We start from the raw sequence: 17,185 nt of genomic DNA on the forward strand, positions 1-17,185 counted from the left end.
TTCCTTTTAAAAGCTGAACTGCCCACTAAGGGGTATTTGGAAAGGAGGGAGGAAAGCAGTATGAGCCACCTCCGTTATCTTTAGGCCTTCTCTTGCTGTTGTCCAACCTGCTCTTCCAGTGATGGTCCCCAGAGACACTTTGATGGGACCTGGATAAGTAGATCTTCAAGGCCTTTTCTGGCAATAAGATCCTAAGATCCTAAATACCCAAACATTACATACAGCAAATGTCTTGTTTTCACCTAAACACTCAGCACAAAAATTTAAAGAAATTTATTTTTCATTAATTTAGCAATTATTGACTGCCTACAAAGGGTCTAACAACAAGCTTGATTTTAAAGACATCATAGTGTTAATTTATCCAATCATTTTTCACCATAATTCTTCACAAGGACTTTCTATTGCCTTCTTGCAAATAAAAAAGGATCACACTCAATAAAATCAGTTTAGCCACTTCTTATCCCTTAAAAGTGAAAGAAAATGAAAATGACCAGGAGGTCCTACCATTTAGGGTTATTTCCCATCGTGCTCTAGTCAGAACTGAAACAGTCAACTATACAGTCAAATATACAGCAAACAGAAGATATCACATAAAGAAAGTAGATGCTATTATTTCCCATAGAAAATAAATTTCAAAACAAAATGAAGGTTTACATAAAAACTAATATACTTATTCATGGGTATGATATTTAAGCACACAAAATGTTATGAGATGAATAGTTTATACATAAAATTTCAAAGATTAACTTAAAGTGATTTAAAAGTTTTAGTCTGAAGCTATAGAGTATATTTATTTGTTATCTGTTATTATTGCTTTATTTATATACACATTCCTTGGGGCGCCTGGGTGGCTCAGCCAGTTAAGCATCCAACTTAAGCTCAGGTCATGATCTCACAGTTTGTGAATTTGAGCCCCGGGGTGGACTCTGTGCTGACAGTTCAGAGCCGGGAGCCTGCTTCGGATTCTGTGTCTCCCTCTCTCTCTGCCCCTCCTGCTCACCTCTGTCTCTCTCTCTCTCAAAAATAAACATTTAAAAAATTAATAAAATTAATAAATATACATTTCTTTTAAAACAAAGATTTTCCTGGGGTGCCTGGGTGGCTCAATTGGTTGAGCATCCGGCTTCGGCTCAGGTCATGATCTCATGGTTGTGGGTTCGAGCCCTGCTGATAATCTAGCTCAGAGCCTGGAGCCTGTCTTCGGAGGCTGTGTCTCCCTCTCTCTCTCTGACCCTCCCCTGCTCACGCCATGTCTCTCTCACTCTCTCTCAAAAATAATTAAAAAAACATTTAAAAAATTTTTAAACAAAGATTTTCAAACTGCCAAGAAACACCACTGCACTTCAGAAATTTCTAAGAAATTATAAAGATATTCTACAGGAAGGAACTCAAAAGTCCAATGGGGGATGTGAGAGAATTAGAAAAGAAAATGGAGAACAAAACAGGAAGGAGAAAAAATTAATAAAAATAGCTCTGAAGAGTGGCTAAAATGAACAAATCAGGAGACTATAGATGCTGGCAAGGATATGGAGAAACAGGCACCCTCTTAATAACAGAACTCCCCTATGACCCAGCAATAGCACTGATAGAAATTTATCCAAGGGATACGGGAGTGCTGATGCATAGAGGCATGTGGAGCCAAGTTTCCTGGCTGCCTCAGGCAAGGATTATCACTCTCCAGGGAGTGAACCAGTAAACAAGATTTGCATCTGGAGGCTGGAGATTGCCATTTCCTGGTCAAAATAATTTGGCGACTGTCTTGCTGCGCCAGACGTAGATTTGGCCAAGGTGCACAAAAGATCAAACCTGCATTCTGGTATGCAGCGTCAAGCTTCCCCTCCCCAGCATTGCAGAGGCAAGTCTGGGCGCTTCTTTTAATATGCATTTGACTCTGTTTACCTGACAACCGACCCGGGGCAGTTCCCTGCCCCAAAATTCTATGTAAGAGGAATTATTTTCTTAATAAGAAGAAGAAGAAGAAGGAGAATAAAGAGGCAGAGGCTTGATCGGAAACCGAGTGCTGTCTTCACTCTCTGCATCTCCCCTCTCCTGCCCTGTTTTCTCTCCCTCCCTCAGGAAAAGAACCCGCGAGGCTTTTCCGCCCTGCTGGCCGGGGCAGGACACCACAGGGGCACATGTACCCCAATGTTCATAGCGGCACTTTCAACAATAGCCAAATCATGGAAACAGCCTAAATGTCCATCAACTGACAAATAGATCAAGAAGATGTGGTTTATATATACCATGGAATACTGCATGGCGATGAGAAAGAATGAAATCTGGCCATTTATAACAACATGGATGGAACTAGAGGGTGTCATGCTAAGTGAAATAAGTCAGGCAGTGAAGGACAGATACCATATGTTTGCATTAATATGTGGAACAGGAGAAATTTAACAGAGGACCATGGGGGAGGGGAAGGGGGAAAAATAGTTAGAGAGGGAAGGAGGCAAACCATGAAGAGACTCTTAAATACTGAGAACAAACAGGATTGATGGGGTTGGGGGAGGGGGGAAATCAGTGATGGGCATGGAGGAGGGCACTTGTTGGGATGAGCACTGGGTGTTGTATGGAAACCAATTTGACAATAAACTATACTTAAAAAATAATAAAATATTTTTAAAAATAGATCTGAAGATACGATTTTCTATGACTATGTGAAGTGGGTATAAATCAAACTACGGTCTGGTTCTAAGCAACTAATAACACAAAATAGATTGCAAGACACAAGATACCAGAAAAACAGAGAAAGATACCTTTACGTCAGTATGGGTATAAACCAGATTTCTCAGTCTTGACACTAATGATATCTGGTCCCAGATAATTCTGTGTTGAGGGGGACAGATCTAGCCTCTACTAGATGTCAGTAACACCCTCCAAGTCTTCAGACAATGCCAGATGTCCCTTGGAAGATAAAAATCGCTACTGGTTGAGAACCACTGGTTCTAAATGAAGGCAATTAACTGCTCAGAGATCAATTAGGTCTGCTCTGTGAAAAATAAAGACTACGATGCTGTTTGCTTTACAGAGTGCCTGACGTATAACAAGCATTCAATAAATATGTACTGTTAACAAAATTTTCCTTTTACACTGATTACATTAAGTATTTATAATGGCTCCCTGAAAACTTTGAAAGTTTCAGCCCAATCTTGGTCCAAATTCCTATTTAATAATACAAAGGTAAAAAAAAATGCAATAAAATTTACCATATATAATTTTTATATATCCAAGTGACTAGCCACCACTACCACCTCCTGAAAAAAGGCAGACCCACTTAAGACCACGATGTTTATGTCACATTAGGTTTTCCATGCAAATAATTCCTCCTGTCCATCTTTTTTCAATATGAACTACTCCAATTTATTTATTCCACAATTATATTCTTATTTTTAAATTTTTTTTTGTTTTTTATTTATTTTTGAAAGACAGAGACAGCACCAGCAGGGGAGGGTCAGAGAGAGAGGGAGACACAGAATTTGAAACAGGCTCCAGGCTCTGAGCTAGCTGTCAGCACAGAGCCTGATGCGGGGTTCGAACCCACGAACCATGAGATCATGACCTGAGCCAAAGCTGGACGCTCAACTGGCTGAGCCACCCAGGTGCCCCTCAACAAATATATTCTGAATGCCTACTATGTGCATCACTGAAATAGGTACTAAAGATGTAAAAGGAAAGACAAAAACATCTTCCCTCAAGGAACTAAGAGTCTAGTAAAAGTCTACAAATAAACAAATAGTTACAAAACCATATTTAAAAAACGTAAAAAGAGGTTGTTAAGAAACCAGAGTATGGAAAACCTCAGACTACCTCTCAAAGGGTTTTAGAGAAAGGTAAACAGAGATGCTGATGTCTGAACTAGGCTTTGTTTTTGTTTTTTATTTCTATGGGGTAGGAAGGGCATGCTAAAATTCTACATTACAAACTTCCTGCAGATGATTCTCTGATGGATCATAAATTCAACATATATGTATTACAACACGGTCTTGGCAAAAAAGAAGTTTCAATTATACCTAATATCTACACTTACACCCAGACAGACAAACACTTTCTCAAGATCAAAGATATTTGTATCATTTAAAATTTGTTTTTAAAATATTTAACATATGCTGTAGAAAAGCACAGATAAAACATAGTATTATATGATGTTCAGCAATATAATATTAAGGTTTAAAAATAGGTAGAAACAACACACTAAAAAATAGTCTTAACAACAACAAACAAAAACGAATACTTCATTAAAAAGATATTCTTCAAAACTTTTTTCTGCAGTCATCAACATGTTAAACCACTCTGTTAAATGTTTACAAATAAAATTCATTTTGCTTTGGCTATTTTCCCAGTTGTGAAAAACACAGCAACATTACCACACTTCTTGTAGATACCCATCATCTGATATCAGACAATTTTATTCTCTTAACTTGTGCCTCCTCTACTGGTGTGAAAGCAGAACAACACAAAATCAAGTTTTGCAATCCACTGGACAGACAGCAACTAAATAAACTTGTTATTTTTTATGTCTGTTTGTGACATTTATAATACTTGATTTTGGATCAAGATCTTGAGAACATAATATATGGCAAACTTTTTTTTAATCTTAAAATATTATTTTCTCTCTAAACATTGAAAGTATATTTTAATCACTGCACATCACGTTTGCGTTATAACTGAGATTTTTCTACATAAATACAACATACGCATTATTATACTAGTATAACAGACTTACAATGCTGTGTATCTGTCCATTGCAGACTGCACGTCTCTACGGTAAACTGTTCGAAGAATGACCATGACGGGGTCAAACTCCTGATCCCAGACTTCAGCTATTATTCAAAAGAAAGTAGAAACAAAACACCGACTTCTTAGGAACAAAGTCAATCTCTAATGACTAATTACGCTTAAGTATATTTTAAGTTTATAAGATGGGATAGTTTAATTTGATCACATATTTGCTTTAATAAGGTTGATATCATGACTACTTTTCTAAGTCTTAAAAATCATAATTTCATCATTATGAATGTTCTTTTAAGTTCAGTAAGAACTAGTGAGCAAAAAGTATTATAATGTAATAAAAAGTATTACAGTGTAATAATGCTTCACCATAAAAGTTTAATTCATATTTTTTTGTAAAGTGCCAATAGAATGTAAGAAACAAAACACATTAACAAATCTGAAAACATTCAGAGATAAAAATGTGAAAATTAGATTAAAAATTAATGAGCTATTGATTTCCAGGAGTCTTACTTTGTAGTATTTTTGGTTTGTAAAAGATTTTCTGTTCTTTTGCTAAAAGTGATCACTGATCTGCTTACCTTCTTCATAGTTAGGAACCATTACCCCATATGTGGTATGTGAACAAGTGGTGGTAGACAAAATGATTTTAAGTGTACGAAGCTTTTACTTTAACAATTGTACAATTACAGTAACATGTATTAAGAAACTGCATACTGCATATAAAACCCATGATCTCGTATCATGCTTAGCGTGAGATGTAATTTAAAGAAGTGAATCCACCCAAGGAAATACAGCATACTGTGTCTACAGTAATAGAGATGGCAGTTCGATGTGGCAAGTCTGCAGCATGGCCCGAGAACAGTAACCTCGGAAACCACAGCCTTGCGAGTGTTATCCTTCCTACATGGCCTTTTCCCATCGCATTCTAGCAGAATTCTTAATGTCTGAAAACAGTGAGTAGCTTAAGTATCTATTGTAATTCCAATTTCCTGGCATAAGAAACTGTTGACAATTGTCCCTATTTTCATGTAACAGACTATTCTTTCATCTTAAATTATCATAAGTATGACGTACGATCCTTAAGATAGGCCTTCACAAAGACAAGACATTGCTCCTATTTCTATCATCATTTATTGTCCTTCGCTTTTAAATCTACTAATTTGTACCATTAAAATGCCAATGCTTTTATCAGAATTAATGAAACCACAGTAATGGAAGAAAACTGTTAGTGATTGGTCTGGCAGGCTTTAGTGTTCTGTGGATTCCCACAGAAGTTTAACTGAGGCCACTTCGGGAGCAAAGCGATGACGAAACAGTTGAGAAGCCACGTCCACTACCTGCACCCACTTTAACAAGAGCAGGTTTGCTTTTATTGGTTTTGTATAGCAGATTTAGTTACAGTTTAGTTACCCAAAACTAAAGGCTTATTTCAGCCACTTTTAGAAGCTTTAAAAACACTCATCTATTCCAACTCTCTCATTTTTACAAATAAGATGTCAAATCCAAAATTAAGAAACTACTTTTCTTAACATCACACAAACTAGCTAATCTAATCTTCAAAAGCCCAATGTTCCACCTCAGTGTCTCAAACTTTACTGTATATGACAATCATCTTATAGAGCTTGTTAAAAAAGCAGATTCCCAGAATCCATCCTGAGAGATCCTGATGAGAACAAATTGGGGCTGAGGCATAAGAACCAGCATTTTTTATAAGGATCGCAAGTGACTATGACAGAAGGAATCCCCACATTACACCATAATGAGCAGTGTACTACGCAATAACGCAGCTCCACTTGAGAAGTTCTCTATGACAGAGAAACGCTGTGCTTTTCCTTTAAAGGAATATACACTGCACCCAGAGAATCTGGATTCACCATTGCAAACTCCTGGAAAACCCCCACATGATAAGGCTTATTCTGTTGGGTTTTGCCAAACACAGTCCATGTTATTCACAACTTCAACGTGGACATCAGTTTTTCAGCTAGGCAGTGAGCACTAAGGAAGTGAAGAAGCATGTAAGTGGTACTTCCTTCAAAATTTAACTCAGATTCGTGAACATGTGAAAGTGAAAGAGACAAGCCTGTGAATGAAGACTTCACTACTTCTAGCGCTTGGCAAGCATGTCATCTATGAAGCCCAGAAGAAAACACTGGAAAACCAACCACTTAAGGAAAAGATTTTATGTATTTACATAGGATGTAAGAAAATGTAATCAGTATTGTATATGGATTTTAAATTTAACTGTTTCAAGTTAAATTTTGGGTAGTGAGAACTATTTTAAAAAAATCAAATTTAGAGAGTAAATAGATTTTTTTAAATTTTAATATTTTATTTACAGATCATTCATATATAAAAACGAACTAGAATTCATATGTAAAGTTTCTTTTCTAATTTAGAGCTATCTAAGAAGGTTTCCTGTAACATAAAACCATAGATTTCTAAATAAATGGAAGCAATATCACCATATACTATAAAAAAACATGCCTCTAAAGGAAAACTGAGGAATAACTCAAAGACAAATAAAAAGCAAAATATTTTCTTTAGGTCACAACTTACCTTCAGAAAACCAATTTTGAAAAAATATACTTATGAAAATAAACGTACCTTTAGGAGTATACATGCCTTGCTGCATAGAACCTCCAGGTTCAAAAACAGGAGCCTTAAAATCAGCTACAGCTGATAAAACTGATTCAAAGCTGTAACTGCCTGGAATAATGCCACTTTTGGGATTTGGATTTTCTGGAATATGATGTATGTGTCAAGAAAAAAATGAATAGCTAAAAGTCGGCTTTATAAAATTACCAAGGTACTCTAGTTTCTATTTTTAAGAGTAACTGGCTGTAATGTGTAATACTGGCCACAAGGGGGCTATATAATACAAGAGTTCAATAATAACTTTTATTAATTGTGAATTTAAAAAAATTTTTAACCTAGAAACCTACAAAGTATATGCTAAAGTAATCCCAAGTTTATTTCTCCCCAAAAACAAAGTAACCAAATTTTAAGAAATGAACAAAAAGCTTATAACATTTTATTGTTGTTCAGAGAGTGAGCACACACAAGAGGAGCAGAGGGAAAGAGAGACTCAAGCAAGCTTCGCGCCCAGCACGGAGCTCGACACAGAGCTCAATCCCACAACACTGGGGTCATGATCTGAGTCAAAATCAATGGTCGAACGCTCAACCTACTGAGCCACCCAGGTGCCCCTCCATTTTCATCATTTTACAAACAATGTTGTATTTTCCCTTAGAGAATCAAAAATCGTATGCTAAAAATTAGCCAATATTTTTAGAACCAAAGATTATTTTTTCCAAAAACACAAAATTTCATCCTCAAAAAAAAAAAAGATGCTAGAAAAAGGAGGAAACCAGAAAACCACAAAGAGCCTTTCCCATTGATTTCACATTAATTAATTAACTTTTAAAATTCAAAGTTAGAGAGGAATGTTTTTGCTGTTACAGCACTGATACACATTATATAATAGTTGGATGAAATCATCAAACAATATCAAATTGCTGATGCTTATGAAAATCTTCAAGGTTATCAAATGGCATTCCATAGAAGTTATTTCACAAAATTTTAGCCAATTATTCCAAACATATTCATAATATACAAAGTAAATTCAGTCTGAAATTTGCAAAATGAATTTTTATCACAAAATAACATAATCTTTGTCTAATTTTATTAACAACTTAAAAAATAACAAAGTGTTGTATGCTCTGTACTTTAGGAAGAACCGTAAGTTTTTAAAGTTTCTAGACTATAGTCTTTGCCCTTAAAAACCTCTCGGTTTAGACTTAATTCCAAGAAAAAAATTCTTAAAATGTTTAAAACCCTGGTAATATTTGTAAGGTATACCTATAAACTTTAACCATGAATTCCAACGTAGGTATACAGACAGAGACTTCGCTGCCTCTTACAAAGTGTCCAGCTTCCTTTCACTGATGCTGCCCTAGAAGGTCAGATCCTGGGGTGCCCACAGCCATCATTCTGAAGTTAACCCCGGCTAGCAAGAGCTCCCTGAGAGGTGACAATGACAGGCAAAAACATCTGCCAACTAGCCCTGAACACACACTTGAACACTCAAAGTTCTTTTTTCCCCCCACGTTATCATTCAACTCTAAAAATATTTTGTAAACACAAAAGTGATACATCTTTAACCAGTAAAATTTACTTATCACTTAGATTCTGTAATTAACAGAAACTTAAGTTTTTAAAAGGATATGAGGTCCAGCAACGAGCTGTGTGTCCTGTCATTCATACACAGCTGGGCTACCATCTCTGCCCTGAGAATCTCATCATCAGACATTCCTACAAGTAAAAAGGAAATTACCATATCTACATATATATAGGTTATAAAACTTACCACACTTTTTTTATTAAGCTGTTTTACCAAAAATGAGATGCTTCAAAATTAAAGAGCAAAGAATGCAATGCCCCAAATATAACCAGTTTAACTAACCTGTTTGCAGTTCCCTTAAGTAAAGGGATTTTTAAAAGATAGTATGAAAGGGGTAACAATTGTACAACATGTAAAGAGTTTGAAACCATATTTAAATATATCCAAATCTTTTTCTTTTTTCCATAAGCCAGTTACTACCAAGGGAGAGGGGAGGAAAGAGAGGAGAACCCAAGCATTAGTAGGAGTGCTTTTTACCTAAATGTAAACGAAGACTTAAAAGAATCACAAGAAATGTAAGAGCGCCTTCTAACATCGATCTCTCATGCTCTGCATCAAGTACTGTGTTTTGATGTTGTGAAGCCATTGTCAACAAATCCACTACCTTAAATCTACAATAAGAAATATTTGAGACAGATTTGTTTTAAGTTAAAACAAAATCAACTTAAATTTCAAATACTTCCTAATACCTGTCTTAATAAAATTATGCTCACCTTTCAAAGACAGATGAAATAAAATAATCTGGGTCAAGTCTAGAAGCACAAACCTTTAAAAGACAAAAAAACAAACAAACAAACCCAGAAACTTTATTTCTCAATATTCAGTTTTATTTCTTGTATTAATCATGTGGTTTGTTAGTTTCCTGTGTCTTACGGTGTTTTGGCACATGGGGGGCACTTACACACAAGGGGAGAGACCACCTCTCTCTGGGCGAGCTAGCTAACGACAGTAAACATCCCTAAAAATATTTCTAAAAAAGTAAACAACTTGCCTGGGGGCAAGCATCTTACAGAGAAGCCAATCACCTCCTGCATCAAACTTCACACCAGTCAATATTCCCCTGCCCTAAAACAACTCAGGGCCAGGTACCGGCTAGTTGGGGAAAGCCCCTGATGCCCCAAAGCCCACCAGAATTTATTCAAATGAGCCAGTCCTAAACTGTTTCCCCTGCCCTGCCAAGCCCTGTCTGTGGAAACCCCCCAAAAAGATTCTGCTCTAGGATTTCCCCTTGTTCCTGCCTCTAGACCAAACTCTATGCTTCCTCTGTGGCTCTGCTGTGGCGTGGCGTGCCCCCTTCTCCTGGAAAAGTTAAGTAGTAAATTCTTTCAATAGCACTGACCTCTTCATGCCATCAAGTGACCTCTATAAACTAAATGTTGCAGGCAGAAATGAGACACTTCTAAAGTATACTATCTATATTATCAAACTGGCTTACCTGCAGTAAGTAAATGTCAGGGTCAATCATGGAATTACAGAAATGAGACTGGACATAGGTCATAGCTTGTCCTTTGATTTGTAGACCATTTCTTACCCACATATTGCTGTGGATTTCAGCAAGACTTGCCTAGTAAAATAAAAATTAAGTAAATGGGATAAAGAAGTGCTCTAAAATCAATCTTTATAAAAATCATGTTATAGTGAATAATCAGTTCAAAATGCATTGTAACTTAATCAAACAATGAGCCTGATATTCTGTTCCATGTTAGTTTATTCTATTCAAATACATACTTTGAAATTTTTAAATGATCATTATGTTTTATACTATCCCTTCTTTTGGAATTTATACTTGAGTTAGTATGATGATTCCTAGATACATTTATAACAGGTTTTTTTTTATGTTCTTTATTTATTTTTGAGAGACAGAGACAGTGGGAATAGGGAAGGGTCAGAGGGAGAGGGAGACACAGAATCCGAAGCAGGCTCCAGGCTCTGAGCTAGCTGTCAGCACAGAGCCCGACGCGGGGCTCGAACCCACGAACCGTGAGATCATGACCTGAGCCGAAGCCGGACGCTTAACCGACTGAGCCACCCAGGCGCCCCTATTTATAACAGTTTTAAATGAAATCTTCCATGAGGAATCAATGGCTTATATTTAACTCTTTGTTTCTCAGGAGGAAAAATTATATAATGCTTAAAGAAACACACAAATAAGCATAAAACAAAGCTAACTGTTCAAATCAATAAATATAATCTATATCTTTCATGTATCCTAACTCAACCTTCAACCTAAATTAGTAATTTTTCAAATTGGCAGATAAGAGGTCAGATTAGAATAAATTTTATTATATTAATGTTTAATTCTTCATGTATGTGTGTCTTATATCAACTTCATCTCTTATTTGTCCCTAACCCCTCAATGTTAAAGTTCAATAATACTTAACAAATCTAAAATTGCCAGGAAAAATAAATTGAAGTACAAGTCCTTGTACTAGACATAAAAGATGGGTCCATAAAATTATAGTCTCATAGAACTGAAAGAAACCATAGTGCTTATGCAGAAATATTCTCTCTTTTCTCTCCTCTCATTTTCCAGATAGGAAAATCAAGCAGGTGAGTTACCCCCAAACAACATGGTTTTAGTAAAACAGAAATAGCACCAATGCTAGAACTCTTTCACGTCTCCTGACTCTGAGAACAGTGCTATAGTATGTTAAAACTTCCCTATAATACAGTGAAAAGAATTTCTGGGGAAATTATAACTCGTAAATCTCACAGGACAATAAACACCAAAATATAATCTGGCAAAAATATCCAATTTTAAAGAAAACTTATCAAACATTTTGGCTACAATAACAATGTAAAACCATAAAATAAATAAAGAAGACTCATTTAACCAAGGAATTAAATTCAAAACTTTTTAAAGCCTGAATACATACTTGAATTTGGAGTGGGTGAATCATTAGTTTCATTAACATTTCCTGATCAGGTAAAACAGAATCCAAATCTAGTTCTTGACATTTCACAGCCTAAAAATTATGGGGGAAAAAAGTTACTAATTCAATACTTATTTCCCCAAATTAAAAAAAAAAAAAATACCAGAATTGCTTAATGATAGTCTTACCTTACTCAAAAACATAGCATAGTAACGATGAAGGGGCAGATGGAAAGTGACTTGGTTAGGTGCTGGCTAGAATAAACAAACAAAGTTCATGAGTTGAAGAATGTTTTACACAAGTTCGAAGAAAGTTTCAAAATGCTAAAACCACACTTTCAACTTGATTTATTCTTATACCTTCTTAATCAAAACTTAAAATTTTAGAAGATATAGCTTTAAAAAAAAAAACCCTGTATAGATAAATTAATTCCATTTTATACCCCTAAATCCAAGTTTCTGAAGGCAGAAATTACATACCACTCAACTCTGCATCCTCCAAAGTATCTAGCATTGAACAAGGGATGGAATACACCTCCTCTGACAGTACACTACTGGGAGTCTTCAGACACACGCACACCAGACATGGTGAGAGGAGTAAGAACAACAATCACAACTGGCCATATTCACATCACTTCATTTAACCCTCACAAGAACCCTATGGAATACAAACTATTAATGTTCTCATTCTAAGAGGGGGGAAATTCAAGCTTGGAAACTTAAATTACTTCCTAGAGCTAACAGTGATACTGAAGAGCCAGTCTGAACTCCATTGTTACATTCAGTTAAGTAGTAAGAGCCTCTATCACAGTCCTAAAAGTGAGGTACAAGGGAAGGGCCTCACAAGCTGGGTGAGATGCTCCTCCTATCAGCACTGAAAACACAGCCTCCATAAGAAAGCTAGGTACTGTATATATCAAAGAATTCGGCCTTCTTGTGAGAGAAAGAGCACAAAAGTGCACGTGATTTGGGGAGGGGCAGAGAGAGGGATGGAGAGAGAGAGAATCCCAAGTAGACTCTAGGCTATCAGTGCAGGGCCCAACATGGGGCTCGAACCCATGAACTGTGAGATCATGACCTGAGCTGAAATCAAGAGTCAGACACGTAACCCACGGAGTTACCCAGGCCTCCTCTATCCCTTGTTCCTATGTGACTGCTTGATTTGCCTTAATCCAGTTCAAAAACTATTTAATCTATGCTAGATTGACCCAATGACCCAATAGCTTCTAACACCCACCAACAAGGATGATAAAAGAAATACTTATCACCAACTTAAAATGTGCCTCTTAGTCAATTCTTCATTGGCCAGTCTTATTATCTTCAATAAACGGATAAGGAGATGGATTTAGCAATGTTAAAAAAATTAAAAATAATTTTCAAAAACCTATCTAGGATCACATAGCTCGTTGGTTTGTAGCTGAGCCACAATTTATGCTTGGGCCTGCTTGACCCAGAGCTCTTTCCACTGCCAATAGCCAGCATCACTGAAATACTATCAGACAAGGAGTTGAGAGATGTGAGTTCTGGACTGAGAACAACCAATAATATGCTATGTAACTATAGGCAAGTGATTCTTTGCCTATTTTATGTCACCAAAAAAAAAAAAAAAGAGAGAGAGAGAGAGAGAGAGAAAGAAGGAGATAACACTTTCTCTACCTCACAAGGTTGTTTTGAAGAACAAATATGTCAAAGCACTTTAAGAAACAAAAATTTTTGAAAACACCATAAAAAAAAATACCATAATTATGTGATTCCTTAAGTTCTATACTTATTTTCTCTTCTATTAAAAATCTATTTAAATTCTTTATAATATTCAAGATATTCCTAAAATATTTGTGTGAAAAACAAATGTACTATTTCCTCAAGTTCAGCTGCTTTCTACACCATACATGATTTTAACTGTGCTTATCTCCACCCCTGAGCTCAACTGTTAATTTCATGTTAAAATACTTCATACCCCTCTATGTGTAATAGAGTTTTCCCCTCCTTCAATCAAGGTGTTTTCTTAGTGATGCTACTATTTTAACATGCTTCGTAAAGCTTCAAATAACATGAGAACTAGAATGACCAACTAATCCTAGAGAGCAAAGGAGTAAAGCAGGTTGGAAAGAGGAGAGGTTTGTGGAGGCACAATCAGTCTAATCATGGGACAAACCCAGACTGAGAGGTGTTCTAGAAAATAAGTGAGCCAACTGTACTCTTGAAAATGTTACTGTCCTGCAAGGCAAAGACAGAATGAGAAACTGCTCCAGAAGGACAGCAGAGACACGACCACAGAATGCAATGTGCAATTCAGAATGGGATCCTTTTGCTATAAAGGACAACACTGAACAATTTATACACATGAGTGAGTTCTAAAAATTAAATAGTAACAATATATTAATGTTAGTTTTCTAGTTTTTATAATTGTATCTCTTTATATACAAGAATGTCCTATTTGTAGGAAATGCACACTAAAGTATTCGGGTGTAAAGGGTATCAAGTCAACAACTTAACTCTCAAAAGATTCAAGAAAACAAAGCTCTTTGTACTCCACTCCAACTTTTCAATAAATTTATGACTATCAAAATTGTTTAAAAAGGCAAAAAAAAAAAAAAAAAAAAGAACCACCCCACCAATCAATCAATCAATCAATCCAATAAAATAGCAAGAGTTCCATCTGCCCAGGATTTAGAAATCCAATGGGGGAATTGGAGCTGTCTGAAACATGGCCCTCCTTATGCATATGGCATATTCTGAACTCACTTCATAAGAGAAATAAAAGGGGCTTCTGATAGGAAACTTGGCTAATTACAAGCAAGCCCTTGTTTAATCCATACAGAGTATGTTCTGTGTCAACTCTTCTCAGCTCATTATTAATAACAATCACCTTTGTTCAAGCCCACAGGAGGACACTGACCAATTAATAATGTTGTAACACCCATTTCATTAATCTGCCCTACCCTGTTCACATTTGCACTGTCACTTTTATGCCTCTACATAAAACTAATTTTCACTCCTGAGAAATACGGAGACATGTACATAATAACAGAAAAAGACAGGAAATAAGCAAGTATGATTAATGCACTTTACAATCTCCGAAATGACAAGGAACTAATCTCCCATTGCAGCTACTTTCCCTTATCCCATGCTATTATTTTCAGTGTTAAATGAGGTCTAACACTTTTTTCCTAAGTGCCTTGATATATACCAAAACTATACATACCTCGTCTACGAAGTTAATAGCATCAAACCAATCCTGAAGAGCCTCCAGGCAATATCTAACAACATTTCGGGTGTATTCTTGAGTTTCCTAAAATAATAAGTTATTTAAATTTTACAGTATATAAATATGTATAATTTCAACTTCCAACTATATGTAATACATAAAATTGTATACATAATGGTAAAATAAATATATTTTCAAAATAACCACATGTGCAATTTTAAGAAGGCCTTTCATAAATTAATAGTAACAACCAGGGACAATTATGACAATTAAAGAACACAACATGCTACCTTTTATACTATACAGTATCAAAAATTAATCAAAGCTGAAATAGTGTTGTGTTATATATCAGGTTCCATTTGAAGAGATTCCAAAAATATTATAAGTTCTCTAATTTACTGTTTAATGGAAACAGTGTCTTTGGGGATGATGAAAGAGTGTTAGAAATGGATAATGGTGAAGGATGCACAACACTGAAAATGTATTTAATGTCAGTGAATTGCATACCTAAAAATGATTAAATTGTATGTTATGTATATTTGACACAATAAAAAATCCAAAGAAACCAAAGGGGGGAGGGGGGCAGAACAAAGACGTACTATAAGCAGCCTATGAATATCTTAGCTTGCTAAGAAGAAAGGATAAGTGTGTGTCATAAAATTAATCGCTGGGCTTGAAAAAACCATCAGAGAAACTATTGATACACAGACTAGGGACCTTCAAAAGGCAATAAACGAGGTGAATAATAAAATGGAGGCTGTCAATGAACAGATTGAAGAAGCAGAGAGGAGAAAAGGTGAATTAGAAGACACAGTTATAGCAAAAGAGGAAGCCAAGAAAAAGAGAGAGAAATTGATACAGAAGCACAAAAGAATTAGAGACCTGGGGAATACAATCGAACAGAACAATATCCGTATCATAGGAGTTCCTGAAGAGGAAGAAAGAGAAAAAGGTCCTGAAGAGGTGCTTAATCAAATTACTGACGAAAATTTCTCCAATCTGGGGAAAGAGAAAGACACTGAAACTCAAGAGGAGTATCGAAGTCCCCTAAGATGTAACCTAAATCGACCTTGGGCACGACAGATCATAGTGAAACTGGCAAAATATAAGGATAAAGAGAGAATTCTGAATGAAGCTAGAGATAAAAGGGCCCTAACATACAAAGGGAAACCTATCAGAGTGGTTACAGACCTATCTACTGAAACTTGGCAGGCCAGAAAGGAATGTCAGGAAATCTTCAATGTGATGAACAGGAAAAATATGCAACCAAAAATCCTTTATCCAGCAAGCCTGTCATTCAAAATAGAGGAGAGATAAAGGTTTTCCCAAATAAACAAAACTTAAGAGAATTCATCACCACCAAACCAGCCCTACAAGAAATCCTAAGAGGGACTCTATGAGAGAAAGGTAAAAAGGAATATAACACACCAGAGACATGAATACAAACATGAACCCTACAGAGAATACAATGAATCTAAACCCACATTTTTCAGTAACACTGAATGTAATAGGACTGAATGCTCCAATCAAATGACACAGAGTAGCAGAATGGATCAAAAACCAAAATCCATCTATATGCTGTCTACAAGAGACTCACCTTAGACCTGAAGACACCTTCAGATTTAAAGTAAGGGGATGGAAAAATATCTACCATGCAATTGGACACCAAAAGAAAGCTGGAGTAGCCATACTTATATCGGAAAAACTGGACTTTAAAGTATAGGCAATGAGAAAAGATGAGGAAGGACATTATATAATAATTACAGGGTCTCTACATCAGGAAGAGCTAACAATTATAAACATCTATGAACTGATTTCAGGAGCACCCAAATACATAAAACAACTAATCACAAACAGAAGCCATCTTATCAATAAGAATGTGCTAATTGCAGGGGACTTTAATACTCCACTGACAGCAATGGATAGATCAACCAGACAGAAAATCACTAAGGAAACAATGGACCTGAATGACACACTGGAACAGATGTTATAGATAGATATATTTAGAACTCTGCATCCTGAACCTAGGGAATTCACTTTCTTCTCGAGTGTGTGGTGGCACATTCTCTAAGACAGACCACATACTGGGGCATAAAGCAGCCCTCCATAAGTACAAATGAATTGAGATCATACCATGCACACTTTCAGATCACAACGCTATGAAACTTGAAATCAACCACAGGAAAAGGTCAGG

General features: G+C 36.0%; 1 protein-coding gene across 6 annotated transcripts in view; it reads right to left on the reverse strand.

Moving 5' to 3' along the window:
• The window catches only part of UBR3 (ubiquitin protein ligase E3 component n-recognin 3), a 225,109-nt gene that overhangs the window by 120,369 nt on the left and 87,555 nt on the right, over window positions 1-17,185 (reverse strand). For all 6 annotated transcript variants that reach the window (XM_029934409.1, XM_029934405.1, XM_029934408.1 and 3 more), the window contains exons 11-19: window positions 14,989-15,075; window positions 11,973-12,038; window positions 11,788-11,877; window positions 10,347-10,475; window positions 9,625-9,677; window positions 9,389-9,522; window positions 8,957-9,042; window positions 7,336-7,477; window positions 4,724-4,820 (exon numbers count right to left, since the gene is read on the reverse strand). In XM_029934409.1, the coding sequence (XP_029790269.1) occupies window positions 4,724-4,820; window positions 7,336-7,477; window positions 8,957-9,042; window positions 9,389-9,522; window positions 9,625-9,677; window positions 10,347-10,475; window positions 11,788-11,877; window positions 11,973-12,038; window positions 14,989-15,075 (884 nt within the window). The remainder of the gene's footprint in view (window positions 1-4,723; window positions 4,821-7,335; window positions 7,478-8,956; window positions 9,043-9,388; window positions 9,523-9,624; window positions 9,678-10,346; window positions 10,476-11,787; window positions 11,878-11,972; window positions 12,039-14,988; window positions 15,076-17,185) is intronic.

Source organism: Suricata suricatta, chromosome 3, assembly GCF_006229205.1.
Source record: "Suricata suricatta isolate VVHF042 chromosome 3, meerkat_22Aug2017_6uvM2_HiC, whole genome shotgun sequence".
In the NCBI taxonomy this organism is placed as follows: domain Eukaryota; kingdom Metazoa; phylum Chordata; class Mammalia; order Carnivora; family Herpestidae; genus Suricata; species Suricata suricatta.